This window comes from Salmo trutta, chromosome 1, assembly GCF_901001165.1.
Source record: "Salmo trutta chromosome 1, fSalTru1.1, whole genome shotgun sequence".
NCBI classification, from domain to species: domain Eukaryota; kingdom Metazoa; phylum Chordata; class Actinopteri; order Salmoniformes; family Salmonidae; genus Salmo; species Salmo trutta.
In genome coordinates this window covers 43,791,517-43,807,607 of record NC_042957.1, presented here as the reverse complement: position 1 = coordinate 43,807,607, position 16,091 = coordinate 43,791,517, and the positions used below count along the sequence as shown (strand labels likewise).

The 16,091-nt window shown below is 44.1% G+C and overlaps 1 protein-coding gene across 6 annotated transcripts; it reads right to left on the bottom strand.

Annotated features, from left to right (window-relative positions):
* Window positions 1-2,035: 2,035 nt before the first annotated feature.
* LOC115196575 (ABI gene family member 3) lies at window positions 2,036-16,009 on the bottom strand. 6 transcript variants are annotated; one of them, XM_029757428.1, is made up of 12 exons: window positions 15,754-16,007; window positions 15,411-15,626; window positions 10,710-10,880; window positions 7,757-7,936; window positions 7,034-7,095; window positions 6,318-6,416; window positions 5,785-6,095; window positions 5,175-5,300; window positions 4,696-4,827; window positions 4,183-4,278; window positions 3,664-3,792; window positions 2,036-3,484 (listed from the first exon to the last, which is right to left on the bottom strand). In XM_029757428.1, the coding sequence occupies exons 1-12, from the start codon at window positions 15,997-15,999 to the stop codon at window positions 3,318-3,320; spliced, it is 1,935 nt and encodes a 644-aa protein (XP_029613288.1). In that variant the 5' UTR covers window positions 16,000-16,007; the 3' UTR covers window positions 2,036-3,317. The 6 variants fall into 6 exon arrangements, with proteins under 6 accessions (XP_029613288.1, XP_029613280.1, XP_029613321.1 ...); XM_029757420.1 differs by having other exon boundaries at window positions 6,318-6,419; window positions 15,754-16,006; XM_029757461.1 differs by lacking the exon at window positions 15,754-16,007 and having other exon boundaries at window positions 6,318-6,419; window positions 15,411-15,731.
* Between the last annotated feature and the right edge of the window lie 82 nt (window positions 16,010-16,091).

Here is a 16,091-nt window from a genome sequence, read left to right as displayed (position 1 = left end):
GAGGTGCTGTAGCGAGGAGGCCTGTGGATGTCTTCGTTGTCATGAGATACTGTGGGGAAGGGAATGACATAGATGGAGGGCCTGTCTCGTCTCTCCTCCCGGTCCAGTTGCTCCTCGCGGGCCCGGTGGAAGGCCTTACAAAAGGCTGTGCAGCAGATGATGGTGATGCCAAATGTGATCAACGGCATGAAGACTCTAAGGGAAGATAATGCAATTGGTTTGTGAATTTCTCATCGCTGTAGGAGCAGATGACCAGACACAGGGAAAGTCTATTTCAGTTTGTGTTTGTGCGTGTGTGTCCTAGACCGATAGGAATGTGAACAGGAATGGGACTCTTACTCTAAAAAGTAAAAAGCCTCGCGTATCGGCATCTTGTGAAGTTAACCCCTGCACCTCAGTAGAAACCTGCAAGAACAAACACAACACCATAGTTTGACATCCCTTTTCGTCCTCCCAATCAAATAATCAATGATGTTCGTCCGTGGACGTCGGGGCAGTAGGCGAATTGGACAGGGTCGAGTGTGTCTGGGAGGGAGGAGGTGATGTGGTCTTTGAATAGCCTCTCGAAGCACTTCATGATGACGGAAGTGAGTGCTAAGGGTCGATAGTCATTCAGTTCAGTTAATTTCTCATTCTTGGCACGGGGATGATAGTGGACGTCTTGAAACAGGCATAGCCTCAGGAAGTAGGGGTGCTGAGGGTGCTGTAGCACCCCCTAAAAAAAAACGGAATAAAAAAATATATACAGTTTGGACACACCTGCTCATTCAAGGGTTTTTCTTTATTTTGACAATTTTCTCCATTGTAGAATAATAGCGAAGACATCAAAACTATGAAATAACACATATGGAATCATGTAGTAACCAAAATAAAGTGTTAAAGAAATGTGCGGGGGCACAGTGTTGTCGTGCCCTCTTCACGACTGTCTTGGTGTGTTTGGACCATGATAGCTTGTTGGTGATATGGACACCAAGGAACTTGAAACTCTGGATACGTGAAACTTCATCTGAGATATCATGAAATCATGTTTTTCCACAACGGTCATAAACATGACTCAGGAAATAGTACCTTTGCCACACTCAGATAGAAAAGAACCAGAACTGAGTTTTGTTGCAATGCAATCTCAACACCCCGAACCAAATCTCAGCTACCAGAGACTATTTGCAATTTAAAACAAAGAGTGTTGCAACGAAAATGTAATATAAACTTCTGTCACCCTCAATTTCAATTGGTCAGTATCAAGGTACAGTTAGTATCGACATTCTACTGTAAAGCTGTGTTATGTTTATATAATAGGAGAAGCACTCACAGGTGATAGTATAACATGTTAATAAGTCCACAGATTGATAAAATCACAAGTAGATAAAAACCACAAGTGGAAGTGGAGTGAAAGCTTCCAAAGAATAGCATACTTAACCGCATAGTCAGTGTGTACAACAGAGTCAACACCAAGAAGAATCTATTCAATTCAGTCCGTCAGAGTAAATATGTATCATACATTCATACCAACAACGTTCTGTTGACCTATAGTCATATTATACTGTACGTAAACATATAAATCCAAATATATAAATCCAAATGAACTTCGTCTTACCTTAAAGCCAGCAGCCGCTTCAGTGAACCTGGGACTTCAACGGAAATCAATAAGGACCTGAACCTATGTGTACTGTGTGTGTGTGTGTGTGTGTGAATATAGAAGACCTGACTGTATGTGTACTGTAATGTCTGTGTGAATGTGTGTCTTATCTGGCAACGGGCGTGCTATTGAACTGAGGGTTAAGGTGGCAGGTTTATAGCAACACTTTGCTGTTTAAAGGCACAGCACCCGAGCTGCCGTGGCCATGATGATGCCAAACACAATGGTAAAGTTACTGTATCATGTTGTCTTAGCATTAGAATAAGACCTATCGGGGCGCGTTTTAGACAACAACATGATATGGACTTGGTTTTGTTACTCCTCTTAACGCTCTTCATGCACAGTAGTACAGTAGTCACCTTTTTGTTCTAGATTAGCATGAGAATTTGAGAAAGTTTATTTGGAAAAGCTAAGCATTTATTGAAAGACAGGTAAATGAAGCATTGTTCAATCTAAAAGGATATACTAAATATCAAAATGAAACTAACTGGCAACATTAACAAGTTTAAAATCACTTTGACATTTTTCAATCTCATGACATCACTACAGTAAAATATTTTCACCTCGTAACAGAATTCATACAAATATTTTCTCCTATAATCCATATATTATTTCATCTCAGTTTGAATATTAGAAAATATATTAGTGCAAGTCTAATTAAGTGACCAATATCATCCTGCAGAGCCAAAAACTGCAGCAGCAAACAGTGGCTGGTCCCATTGACAAAAAAAACGGAAGCAGCTTTACCACATCATTATGCAGCGTTCAGGGCTTGTCCTTCTGAGCACAACAGTAAGGCCAAACTAGCTCATATACCAGTACTACAGTACTTGTAAAACAATACTGAATGGGACATAGAGCTATTGTATAACTTGCAAAGCATTTTCCAAGTATTCACTACCTTCATGGTTAATAAGCAAGCTGACTTTTTATATTTGATCTAGTCTTGGTTGAACGAGAGCAGATATTAAGTCGTCCTACCTAGTGACCCTCTTGGTAATATATAACTAGCCCCTCGCACTATATAGGGGCTATATTTCAGAGTCCTGTCATCATTCCAAGTGTAAATATTGCCTTATTTTCCGTTCATATTACTATGGCCTGTAGGGGTCAGTAGAGGTCTTTCTACAAAGCTAATAGTTGACTACATCCCCATCAAGAAACAAACCCAACAACCACCAGCCCCAAACTCGATACCAGAGAGGCAATATGATTGAAATTCCATCTGGCCTATCAAAGGGACAGGTAAAGCTACAATAGTTATTGCTTATACCAATGATGTGAATAGGTATGTTTACACCCGTCCAATTCTTTCCTGATCAACATAAAGTGCCTAGGTAGACCTAGGGTATAGGGTTAGGGGTTGTTTGTGGACAGAGCCTACTTTCCCTCTTCATATTAAAAAGGTAGACTAAGCGAAATGACATTGCCACGAGCAGCACCGCAGATACTGCGATAAGCGAGACGCGCGACTCCGCTCTCGCCCTGTCACACACAGTATCTGCGCATGTGCACGGGTTCGCGTGACGCTTTTACAACATGGTAGCCACAAGACCAAAACAGAGGACAAGTTGAGCCTCGGGCTTCAAAACTCTTAGTTGTAGTGGAACTTGACCCACTATGCTGTTTACTTTCTGCGTATACGTCCTATCGCTGAGTCTACCTTTAAGTGGTCTAAAACTTAGTTGGTGAAGGAATCGACGTAGTTCCCAGGGAAGAATCCCTCTACTCCGTTGAGCAGTCCCTCACACCAGCCGTCTTCATTCCTCTTGATCAGGTACATGACTTCTCCCTCCTGGAACACCAGGTCTCCAGGCTTCCCTGAGTTGTAGCTGTACAGCGCCACCACTGGGAGGGAAAGTGAATTGCAATGAGACAACCAAGACACAACACAAACACAGGCCAAATTGTAATGGTATTACTTGGTCAGACATTGAATAAGTACTGTAGAAGTATGCACGCAATTTGGGCCATGACAGCATTTAGTAGTTTATCCATTGGTGAATATGCATGGAGCACTATCATACCTTTCTCTAAAAAGTCTGTAGGGCCGGTCGTGTCATAATCAGCAGGGGGAGGTAGGGGTGGCATGACGTCATCAAAGCCACCCACACTGTCGGTAAAAGGTGGAGGAGGCGGGGCTGGGATCACCAGATCTACAGGATTGGGCAAAAAGGCATATAAACCCAAACTGATAGGCTGCACCACTTCCTATACAAATAATTCTTGTTCCAAAGTGTATCAAATCTACAGTGTATAACTTGTTCCGAGGACTCTTTAAATCCATTTACAGTGCCTAGCTTCTTTGAAACTATTATCTCCACATAATGTGTTATCTGTTATAATGAAAAACATAAGCCATCTTATCGATCAAGGACAAAACAAAGACATTACCAACCCAGTGTCTGACGGACTTTTAGAGGACAGAATCTGTCCGTGGCTTTACCTTCCAAACACAGTAGACTCAACAGCAATAGCAGCAGCAGCATTAGCAGTGATGCAGTCATTTGGAGGGTGTATTGAGGTCTCACACAGTCTCCACTTACCCAGGTGATCCAGGCGGGCGGGCAGGCTGGACAGTGGGCTCAGCGACACGGGAGGGGCGAGAGGAGGAGGGTATGAAGGGGGAGGAGGGATCATGACTGACCGGTGAGGTCCCAGAGGGAGAGGTAGGAATGGGTGACGGAGAAAGGTTACATCAGATCAACCAAAATGGGTCTTCAGAGGGGACGCCACATTTATCTAAATCTATTTATTTATTGAACCTTTATTTAACTAGGCAAGTCAGTTAAGAACAAATTGTTACTTACAATGACAGCCCAAATGCTAATGCTAGCACTAATATGAAAGCTAACACTATTGCTTAAGCAAGGCTTGAATTTTCATCATGCACCAAAAAACTAAACAATGGTGGTGTAATATTAAACCAGATTCGCATTAGCCATGTTCAGCTCCTCATGAACTAATGATTGGTATATTAATACTAAGTCATGAGGCCATGTTGGACACCAGCTGGGGGCAGGACCTGGGATGGGGGGGGGTTGCCAAAGTGGCCTTACGTGATTGGATGGTTGGCAGGAAGAGTGAGCGAGTGTAGAGCGAGCGAGAGCTAGGGCCCGTGCGGACCCTGAGGGACATGGAGCGCGAGCTGGGGGGGTGACGACGTACACGAGACCGCCTGGGCTGCAGAGCTGAGCCGGAGAGAGACAGGTCACAGGTCAAAGGTCAAGATGAAGCAGACAGACACACACAGAGAGAGAGAGAAAGTCTAATAACAGAGATAAGGACAGGAAAACACCAAAGATCGGCATCAGCGAGCATGCTCTGCATAGACAGACAGATAAACCAACAAACCCCAGACAGACAGCTAAACTAAACAAACAGATAACAACATTTCAACAAATCAGATCCTTTGCGGCATTAGAAATGGATGTGACATTCAAGAGTCCTTTCAAAACCACTTGTTGAAGGACCATTAAAAGTACAGTGTGACCCATTTAGGGCTGGGTGGTGCACCAAACCAACCCGCTCCTTTTACCTTCATCCACTTCATCACTCGGTGGAGGGGGCGGGTCAGGGAGCTCCAGGCCCTCACTGGCTGGTGGAGGGAGAGGCTCGTCAGATGGTGGTGGCATTGGGGGCGGGAAGCCGTTCTCTTCAGCCACTAAGAAAAGAGAATATTAATTGAAGAATATCTGCTTCATTCATCTGATTAAGTTGATATTCAGCGTTTCATACCGTGTGAAATCAGTAACACAATCATGCAACTAAGTTAAAAAAATAAGTATTTATTTGTTAGTATCACAGTGCAGGCACAAGGCTGGTTGTTCCTGGTTTCCTGCCTCTAGATGTGTCAGCATGTGCATGTCTCTGGGTGTCTGTCTGCACAAAACGTGTTCTCATTTCCTCTCCTACACTGTGCTGTGCAGTGTGCTAAAGCTGTCTCACAGTGTGGGAAACACAAAAACAAGCGATATTTTCCACCAAGATGTTTGATATTGAGTGTGATATTCAGTTTAAGACATGTTAATGTACTTTCGTTACTCATACAGTACGTTTACAGTCAATTACTAATAGTATGTACACTAGTTACAAATAGTTTTTTCAAATTGATGAAATTCATGATAAAGTGTTATTCAGACACTTACCAGTCTCCAGTGGGGGTGGGGCAAGGGGAGGGGGGATGCAGGCTAGGCTGGTATGGCCAGGTTCAGGGGCGCTGGTTGTGGTGGTGGGGGGCAGAGGAGGGGGAGGAGGGACATCCAGAGAGGATGCAGGAGGCGCCAAGGGAGGAGGAGGAGGGGCCGCGGCTGTCATGGAGGCGTCACCATCCTCCATTAGAGACAGGGGCGGTGGTGGGGGCGGGGCCTCCTCCAGCAGGGTGGTGATGATGTCAGAGTCAGGTGACGCGGGCCAGCTGGGGACCACGGGGGGAGGCACGGCCTTGCCGAAGCTGGACCTGTTACAGGAGGGGGAGGGCAACGTCAAAGTAAGCTAGAGGTATATTTCCATGTCTGGGTGGAGATATTCTACAGCATACTCTACACACAAAATATACAAATCCTGAAGCACCACACTTAACTGAGGTGTCTGAGTACTCGTATGGAATGGAGTGTTTAGTAGTAAGTGTCAAAGCTTACGTGTGTACAGTAAAACAGTGTTTCCAGTAAGTGTTTTTTACCCAATGGAGCGATCATTGAGAGAGGTGAGGGACGCCCCTCGAGACAGAGAGGGGGCTATGGGACACTGGACAGGCTCTGGGGGTGCTCTGGAAGTGCTCCTGCTGAAAACACACAGACAGCCCTAAGCGTCACATAGCATTATCACAAATGCTGACACTTGGATTCACACAGACCAGCTCTATCAACTCATAAATAGTGAGAAACATGCAGAAAGCTTCAAATCGCACTCGTGCACATTGACTGAGAGATGTTGTTCTCTTCTCTCACGAAACAGTTTAAATATGCTACTCAGTGCAAATGATATCCGCACATTTGACTTCTATACTTCCTGGTTTGTTTTTGGCATAATCACAACATGAAAGCTCTGTAATCGCTCTGTCCTGTCCACAGTAAATCTCCCTCTGGCTGAATGGCATTCAACCCCCGACTGAATGAACACAACAAACATGATTGGACAGGAGGTGTGGTTAGCCATGAATACATTCCCCGATCCTACCCACAGCTCACACAAATTATTTTAAATATTTATTTTGCTGATGTTTCTGGTCTTGAACAAAAGTTGAATAAAGGGTTTTTGCGGACCACTGAGCATAGAGGATGTGCGGAAACTAGGCTTCCTGTCTGACGGACTTTTACAGGAAGTGAAACAGTTACAGTTAGACTGGCAGTGTGAGAGCAGAGCAATCACATGGAGTCAGCAGTGTCAGCATCATACCTGATGGTGCCGCCATGTTTGCGTTTTGATGACCCTGCTTTCAACATCAGCTTACCAGAATCCTGTGGGAATGCGGTGAGACAGAGCAATAGATAGATAGATAGATAGAGAGAGAGAAAGAGAGAGACAAAGGGAGAACAGAGTGAAAAAGCAGAGGTAGTTTATGTGTGTGTGTGTGTGTTGTAGATGAGTGAATTGTGTTGGAGCATCAATGAAGCGGCTGAGCCTTGGCAGCACTAATTAGTGTGTCTAGCCATTTTCCCACGGTGCACAGTGGCTGGCTGGCTGGCTGCTTGTTCTGTGTGTGTGTGTGTGTGTGTGTGTGCTAATCGAGGTCAGCCTTACGCAACAAGCTGCTCCTCTCTAACTGGATGTGGTGTAGACTAGAGGCATGGTGGTAAAAAAAAGAATGGCTGCTGCCCAGCTGCATCTGAAAGGCTTGTCTTGAGAGCTAAGGAAACCTACGGAGCCTTTGTCTCCAACCATAGTACCCTGGTGACACAACCCAGGTTTTTAAAAGTAGTTTTCACCAAAGAGTAATTACATTTACACATCAGTAATTTCCAACATTACTATTGAATGTTGATTGCAACATACAGTTTTGTAGCTGTATAGTAAGACACTTGCAGGGAAAGTATTTATTTGAACCTTTGACCTTTTTAATGTCATGGGAATGTTAGGTAAAACATGTAATTGCACTTGAACTTGAAAACTCAGTTTCACCTTCATGCCATGCCCCAGTGTGTCCAGGTCAGAGTAGGTGATGGGACTACGGGTGTACTTGGGTTTGGCCTCCTTGCCTGTTGCCGGGGGGATTATTTTGTGACTGCGGGGAACCCTCTTGGCTGTGGTGAAAGCCCCTATCTCTCTCCGGGCCACCTTCTCTCTGTGCATGTCCACTGTCTGCAAGACAAGAGGCAGAGGATGTTGCCATCAGGGTTTGAACCAATAACACTTCAAACATTTTTTTTAAACTACAGATAAACATGTGCTATTCTTAATTCCTTCCCTCTGGTAAAACGTACCTTTTTCCAAAATACAAAATAAACCATACAGGATGGAATAGCATGGTACCCTTTCTCTGACATCATCATTAGCTCAATATAGCTCATAAACGAAAGTGGTAATAATCTCAAACCCTCTTTCAAGTGAGCCCTATCATTTAGTATACAGTTGTTAGGGACCCTTCATGGGTGCCAGTAGACAATGGAGGACATCAATCAGAGGTTAGCAGGAAGGAACGCTCAGGACAGAGAACATTGGGGTCTTTCATGCCATCCCAGCCCCAATGATGCTCTGTGTTGAAGGTCAAATTTCACCCTGTAGTCCCTCAACCCACTCACCCCTCCACCCCCAACCCCCTCCTCAGGTGACCTGGTTCTGTATGATAATGCTGGGCGCAGAACATGCAGGAATGCCTGGGGTCTGTGCCAGCTTTGGGGACAGTGGGCTACAGAGAGGGGGAGGGGAGGGGGTGCGGAGGGGAACAGTAGGGCTACAGAGAAGTGGAGGGGGGCAGCGGGGGACAGTTGGGCTGGTGTAAGAGAGTAAGCTGAGGGGGGCACGCGGTGTACTGGGGATGGAGAATTCAGCATGGAAGAAGGCCAGGGTCCCCAAAGTCCCTGGAAACCAGCCCAGATCAGTGGAGAGGCAGACCCTGCAGCTTTCATATACTGAGCACCAGGGGTAAGGAGATGAGGGAGGAAGGAAGGGATGGTGGGATGGAGGGAGGGGTAGGGGATAGAGGGAAAGGAGAAAAAGGGGGTGTGGGCAGGGAGGGGTAGAAGGGTAGAGGATAAGGAGGGGTAGAGGAAAAGGAGGAAGAGAGGGAGGGGGAAAGGAATAAAGAAAAGTGTCACAGTGGGTACCATAGACACTCAGAGAACCCCGCTGATCTAGGTGCAACAACGCATCAACCCGGACGGAGGGTTGACTCATGAAATCAAATGTCCTTTTTTGTGCCCCTTCAGTCCAGTCATTACCTGATGGGCCTCCTCATTCTAAAACCTGGGTTCAAGCAAGCAAACCTTCCTTTTTAGCAAAGTTAACTGTACATTTATGCTAACCAGTGGAGGCTCCTCAGAAGAGGAAGGGGAGGACCATCCTCCTAAGTGAATTTGATAAAAATAAAAATAGTGAAACACCAAAAAAGTTATCCTTTTTAGATAAAACTATGCTAAATATATTCACGTCACCAAATAATTGATTAAAACACACTATTTTGCAATCAAGGTCTACAGTAGCCTCAACAACACTCTGTAGGGTAGCACCATGGTGTAGCCAGAGGACAGCTAGCTTCCGTCCTGCTCTGGGTACATTGACTTCAATACAAAACCTAAGAAGGCTCGTGGTTCTCACCCCCTTCCATAGACTTACACAGTAATTATGACAACTTCCAGAGGACGGCTTCCTACCTATCAGAGCTCTTGCAGCATGAACTGACATGTTATCCACCCAATCAAAGGATCAGAGAATGTCTCGTACTGAAAGCATAAGATACAGCTTGCTAACACTGCAGTGCATAAAATGTGCTGAGTAGGTGACTCAATGAGAGAGAAAAACAATAGTTGAACAGTTTTGAACAAATTAATTTCTTCAAAAATGAATGAGAAGCAAGAGAGAGAGAAAGAGCTAGCTATATTTAATTGTCGTTTTTTTCACTTTCACTTACTTAGCTAGCAAATGCAGCTAGCTAGTTTAGCCTACTCAAGCAACCGGCTCAAACAGAGAGGGATGCTATGTTAGTTAGCTGGCTATGGCTATCCAACACTAGAACTCTTCCAAGTCAAGGTAAGCTTTTTTTTATATAAATGTTTTGCCACCGGGGCTTGCCAGTGTAAGTGCTAAACTGCTTGCTGCTGACTGTACACTGTAGTGCATGACTGTAGCAGGTTTACTAACTTGTCAGTTCTAGTAGGTATGTTGACTATGATAATTTGGTGACGACGATGTAGGCTGTGTTTAGCGGTTAGCAGTTATGATAAGAAGGTTTGGCTTCTGATGACACTGAAGTCCACAAGCAAAGGGAAAATGTGAGAGGAGGAGGTTGCGTAGATGCGGGAAAGACTATACAAAGAGAGAAGTGATCATGCTGTTTGTGTGTGACTGCTATGAAAGTGAACAGTGTTTGTGTGTGATCAGGGGTGTAGTCATTCCGCCGATTCTGTCGAAAAACATTTCGTAAACGGAAGCAAACGTAACTAAATGGGTATAAAGATTCCTGAATTTGTCCTATAGAAACTCTTGTTTGCAACCGTTGGACTAATGATTACACCCTAGATTAGCTAGATGCAGGCAAGAGTGTGCAAGGCGGTATTGAATGTATCAATGTCTGTCACCTTGACTACTCAAATTTCTCTCGACCTGTTACGTTGTACACTTTCATTCATAGGCTAAGTTGTAGCAACCTCATGATGCGTATAGGTAGAATTCGAGTATCATGTAGTAGCCTAAACCTATCGATGTTACATTGAGCTGGGTGAATGGAATATGAATGACAGTCATCCAATATGCTGTAATAGAAATAATGCCATGCTCATAAATCCTCCCTTACCTTAAACGGCACCAACCACCACTAATGCTAACATGCACATGCTTGTGTTCTCTTCCTGAAACTGAATCGGGGCCTAATACACAAGTGTGTATGGAGACATTCTAGTAACCCCCTCTGCTCTACCTGTCCGATGAGGTTGACAGAAGACTCCATGTGTCTGAGCTGGGAGTTCTGTGCGTCTAGCAGCTTGAGGACGTTGGAGGCCAGGGTGCTGATCTGGTAGGCCACACTGGCCAGAGACTGGGTGGTAAAGTTCTTAGTCTCCTCCAGGGCCTTGACCGCATCCGCACCTGCCTAACGGGAGGGAGAGAAAGAAAGAAAGAAAGAAAGAAAGAGAGAGGGAGAGAAAGAGAGAGAGAGACATGGGGAGACAGACAGTCATAGAAAAAAGGATGCTCATGTCACAAATACCAAACAATAGAGAATGATAACTTGGGGATCATAACAATCATGATAATAATAGCATCTGATTTTGACATTGACAATGTGAGATGACATTTTTCAGAGTTATATGTCATATGATTCTGTTGACGTGTCTGAGAAGAGCAGTGAAATAAGACCTCTCACTTCCTCCTCACACAGTAGAATGCCTTCCTGTTCTAATTCTTCCATACAATCAAAATACACACACAGTCTTCGACAGCTCAGTGCTGAACACATTACCCTTTTTTAGATAGCTATTTACTAGCCTGGAAGAACAGCCTGATCGCTGCGTTCACAATTCTATTTCATTTTGTGGTGAATGTACACAGCAATTTCTCCGGTGTTAAATCAACACTGACAGTGTTAAGTTTAACACTGGGCAAGTGTCTATACAGGTCCACCCTTTTGAGCGTTAAATTAACACTGAGCTAAGTGCTGACCCTGTTAGTGTTATACAATAACACCTCATAAAGAATTTTTAACCATTACACTAAAAGTTCAGTGTTGGACATTATGAGTCTTTATTGCCACATGCTCTTTTGTAAGGTTTTACAAAGACTTCAGGATGGGCAGCAGATGTGCTCAGACTTTAATTAACATAACCATAGACCACTTAAATTGAGGAGTGGCAAGTAGCCTAGTGGTTAGAGCGTTGGGCCAGTAACAGGAAAGGCTGCTGGATCGAATCCCTGAGCTGACAAGGTAAAAATCTGTCGTCCTGAGCAAGGCAGTTAACCCACTGTTCCCTGGGCCCCGAAGATGTCGATTAAGGCAGCCCCCCGCACCTCTCTGATTCAGAGGGGTTGGGTTAAATGTGGAAAACACATTTCAGTTGAAGGCATTCAGTTGTACAACTGACTAGGTATCCCCCTTAAATTGATACAAAACTTCTACCCTCAGATGGCCAAAAATAAGTCATTCTAAGCCATGACCCCAATATAATTTCTGTGTTATATCAATCAAATGTATTTATAGCCCTTTTTACATCAGCCGATGTAATGACTGTATTTGTTAGTGACAGAGACATGATCGTTAAATTCGTTCATTCTTAGTCCTGTGGACTTCACTGAGTTCCTACTGTTAAACTGTTTATGACAATATATTAAATTCAGAATATCATAAGGACTTATTTTGATGGCCATGTTTTACCACAAAACAGTGGTGTTACGAACCTACTGGTTTACAGGCCACATCAGGCCTGCAAGTCACATTATGCTGGCTTGCAAAGTGATATGTAATTCCTATTGGAATCCAGCCAGAGTTAGAACAGCCAACAGTTGGACTTTTTATTCACCTGCAACCTGTATTAAGAATGACTGCCAGGGTTAGGAACATTAATAAAGGAGACTACCTAAACCATTTAAACTGGAACAACTATTTCAGTGATTGGATTAGTTTAGAAAAATGTATGCTATTTATCTTTGTGTAGCACAAGATTAATAAATCAAGAAATGAACATGCAAAAACACAGATATTAAAGGAAATCCCCCCCAAAAAAAATCGAGCTGCAGCAGAGCATGCTGGGAAATCAAATCATAACTCACACTCAACACTGGTTCGTAACATCAACACTGGGGTTCTTTTACACCACCGAGAGTTCATTTCACTCCTGAATCAACCCTAGAAATGTTACACTGAGAAGTCAACACTAGGTAACACTGTCCATTTTGCTGTGTTGCGATCAGACAGGTTCCAGCAGGCTACCTACAGTATTTAGAGCATCACCTAACAACTTGGTTGACAACAGGCTGCACACGCCTGCCATAGAGCATGAGGAAGTAGAGCCTACCCTTACATGTGCACTCCTTCACACTCACATAGAAATGAGCACATATACAGTACATGCTCACTTCCAACACGCAGATGCACAGAGACATCCTGTGTTACTTGCCGTGCTCAGATTAACACTATTTCTCTCTCAGACTCAAATGCCGATAGAGGCACACGTCACACGCAGACACAGCCAATTAGGATGCACTCAATTGTGTTTCTCTTCACCATAAAACACGCTCTTTACACTGAAATATTTGAAGGAGATGGATGTCACCGGAAGTGCACTTCTTCCTGCTCATCTTGACAATGCACAATCCAGCAGCGTAACTCTCCCAGGGTGCACACTAGATTAGAATACAAGCACAGAAATGCTCCTTGTCAATTTTGTAAGCTTTCAAAACGAGTATGAGTACTTCTGACTACGTAAACTAATCTGTTCCTCTTTCTTTGAAGGGAATGTTTCTTAATGTGTGCTGAACAAAAATATAAATGCTGCATGCAACAATTTTAAAATGTTACTGAGTTACAGTTAATATAACTGGCACCTGTGGGGGCCACAGGGTTCAATTCTTGGGCCGACTCTTTTCTCTGTATACATCAATGATGACGCTCTTGCTGCTGGTGATTCTCTGATCCACCTCTACACAGACAACACCATTCTGTATACTTCTGGCCCTTCTTTGGACACTATGTTAACAACCCTCCAGACGAGCTTCAATGCCATACAACTCTCCTTCCGTGGCCTCCAACTGCTCTTAAATACAAGTAAAACTAAAACTAAATGCATGCTCTTCAACCGATCACTGCCCGCACCTGCCGCCCGTCCAGCATCACTACTCTGGACGGTTCTGACTTAGAATATGTGGACAACTACAAATACCTAGGTGTCTGGTTAGACTGTAAACTCTCCTTCCAGACTCATATTAAACATCTCCAATCCAGAATTAAATCTAGAATCGGCTTCCTATTTTGCAACAAAGCATCCTTCACTCATGCTGCCAAACATACCCTCGTAAAACTGACCATCCTACCGATCCTCGACTTCGGTGATGTCATTTACAAAATAGCATCCAACACTCTACTCAACAAATTGGATGCAGTCTATCACAGTGCCATCCGTTTTGTCACCAAAGCCCCATATACTACCCACCACTGCGACCTGTATGCTCTCGTTGGCTGGCCCTTGCTTCATACTCATCGCTGGCTCCAGGTCATCTACAAGTCTCTGCTAGGTAAAGCCCCACCTTATCTCAGCTCACTGGTCACCATAACAGCATCCACCCGTAGCACGTGCTCCAGCAGGTATATCTCACTGGTCACCCCCAAAGCCAATTCTTCCTTTGGCCACCGCTCCTTCCAGTTCTCTGTTGCCAGTGACTGGAACAAATTGCAAAAATCACTAAAGCTGGAGACTCTTACCTCCCTCACTAGCTTTAAGCACCAGCTGCCAGAGCAGCTCACAGATCACTGCACCTGTACATAGCTCATCTGTAAATTAACTCATCCAATCTACCTCATCCCCATACTGTATTTATTTAACTTGCTCCTTTGCACCCCAGTATCGAAACTTGCACATTCATCTTCTGCACATTCTACCATTCCAGTGTTTAATTGCTATATTGTAATTACTTTGCCACCATGGCCTATTTATTGTCTTACCTCTCTTATCCTGCCTCATTTGTGCATACTGTATATAGATTTTTGTACTGTATTATTGATGGTATGTTTGTTTATTCCATGTGTAACTCTGTGTTGTATGTGTCGAACTGCTTTGCTTTATCTTGGCCAGGTCGCAGTTGCAAATGAGAACTGAGAAATAGTGGCGAGCTTTACACCACTCCAGCTGACGCTTGGCATTGCGCATGGTGATCTTGGGTTTGTGTGCGGCTGCTTGACCATGGAAACCCACTTCATGAAGATCCCGACAGTTCTTGTGCTGATGTTGCTTCCAGAGGCAGTTTGCAACTGAGGACAGACCATTTTTAGGTGCTATGGGCTTCAGCACTCGGCCATCCCGTTCGGTGAGCTTGTGTGGCCTACTACTTCACAGCCATGGTTACACTTAGACGTTTCCAATTCACAATAACAGCACTTACAGTTGACCGGGGCAGCTCTAGCAGGGCAGAAATTTGACAGAACTGACTTGTTGGAAATGGTGCATCTTATGACAGTGCCACGTTGAAAGTCACTGAGATCTTTAGTAAGGGCATTCTACTGCCAATGTTTGTCTATGGGGATTGCATGGCTGTGTGCTCGATTTTATACACCTGTCAGCAACGGGTGTGGCTGAAATATGCGAATCCAGTAATTTGAAGGGGTGTCCACATACAGCTTATGTTGAATTTTTTTCATATTGGATATGCTGTGTGATAACAGTTGTGTTATGGAATGAGGTGAAAGAGAAACCATTCTCTTTCACTATTTTGACGGATCGATGTCGGCCCAGATTTGAATAGCCTACTCTAGTTGCTGTGAAGTTAACGGTACTGTGGGCTATTTGTTCTCAACTGTACAAGTAATTGATAGGCTATGGCATGTCTACTAGCTACGGTATAACTTAGGCAGTGTCCTAACACTGACCTAGTTATACATTATCTATGCGATGTCTGCACTAAACTTCCATCTCACCTGCAGGTAGTTGCTCTCGCAGTATTCAGCCACCTTCATCAGGTTGTCGTAGTTGTCCAATAGAGCTTGTCTCGCCGACGGAGCCTCTTGAAAGATTTGTGTAATCTCATCAGTACAGCTTTGGTCCTTCATGATGCCCCTTTGCGCGCAACTGTCTTCTTTGGAAACCCGTGGCGACTGAGACCTCTCCGTGAGGCACTTGTGGGAACTTGTTAGCTGAAGAAAAAATCACTTTATAAGTCCAGCACGCAGAGACATCATCACTTTGCAGAAGCAGTACCAAAAGTAGGGCTGGAGATTTTCCCGACTTGCATTACCAAAAATGAGAAGCTAGTTTACTTACCACTTGACTGTGTGTATCGTGTAGCTCACTTGATCTTCCTCTTTCTGCAACGCCTTGACATTTGCAAGGCGTAGCTGCTGATGGTGTGTATAACGCAATAAAGCCTTTGATGTTGTATCTACGTGAACCTGCCGCGGGAATATCAGTGCGCATAATAAATAGGCCTAATGTATGCAATTTATCCCTAAATGATCTCTTTAAAACCAGTGAGTAATGGCAATCAAGCTTTTTTAAAAAGGTATGCATGTCAGTTTAGCCTACGGTAAAACATGGCTTAAAAGAAAAAGTAATAGGCTGTCAGCATCATAGGGGCCGCATTGGCATCCAGGCTAATGCAC

Excerpts from the sequence above, each read along its gene's own strand:
- LOC115196575 (XM_029757420.1), bottom strand. The coding sequence starts at position 15,999 with ATGCATACCTTTTTAAAAAAGCTTGATTGCCATTACTCACTGGTTTTA. Across the intron at positions 6,420-7,033 it reads AAACATGGCGGCACCATCAG|CAGGAGCACTTCCAGAGCAC; the intron begins GTATGATGCTGA and ends GTGTGTTTTCAG. Across the intron at positions 4,279-4,695 it reads CCTGCCAACCATCCAATCAC|TCATGATCCCTCCTCCCCCT; the intron begins GTAAGGCCACTT and ends CTCACCGGTCAG.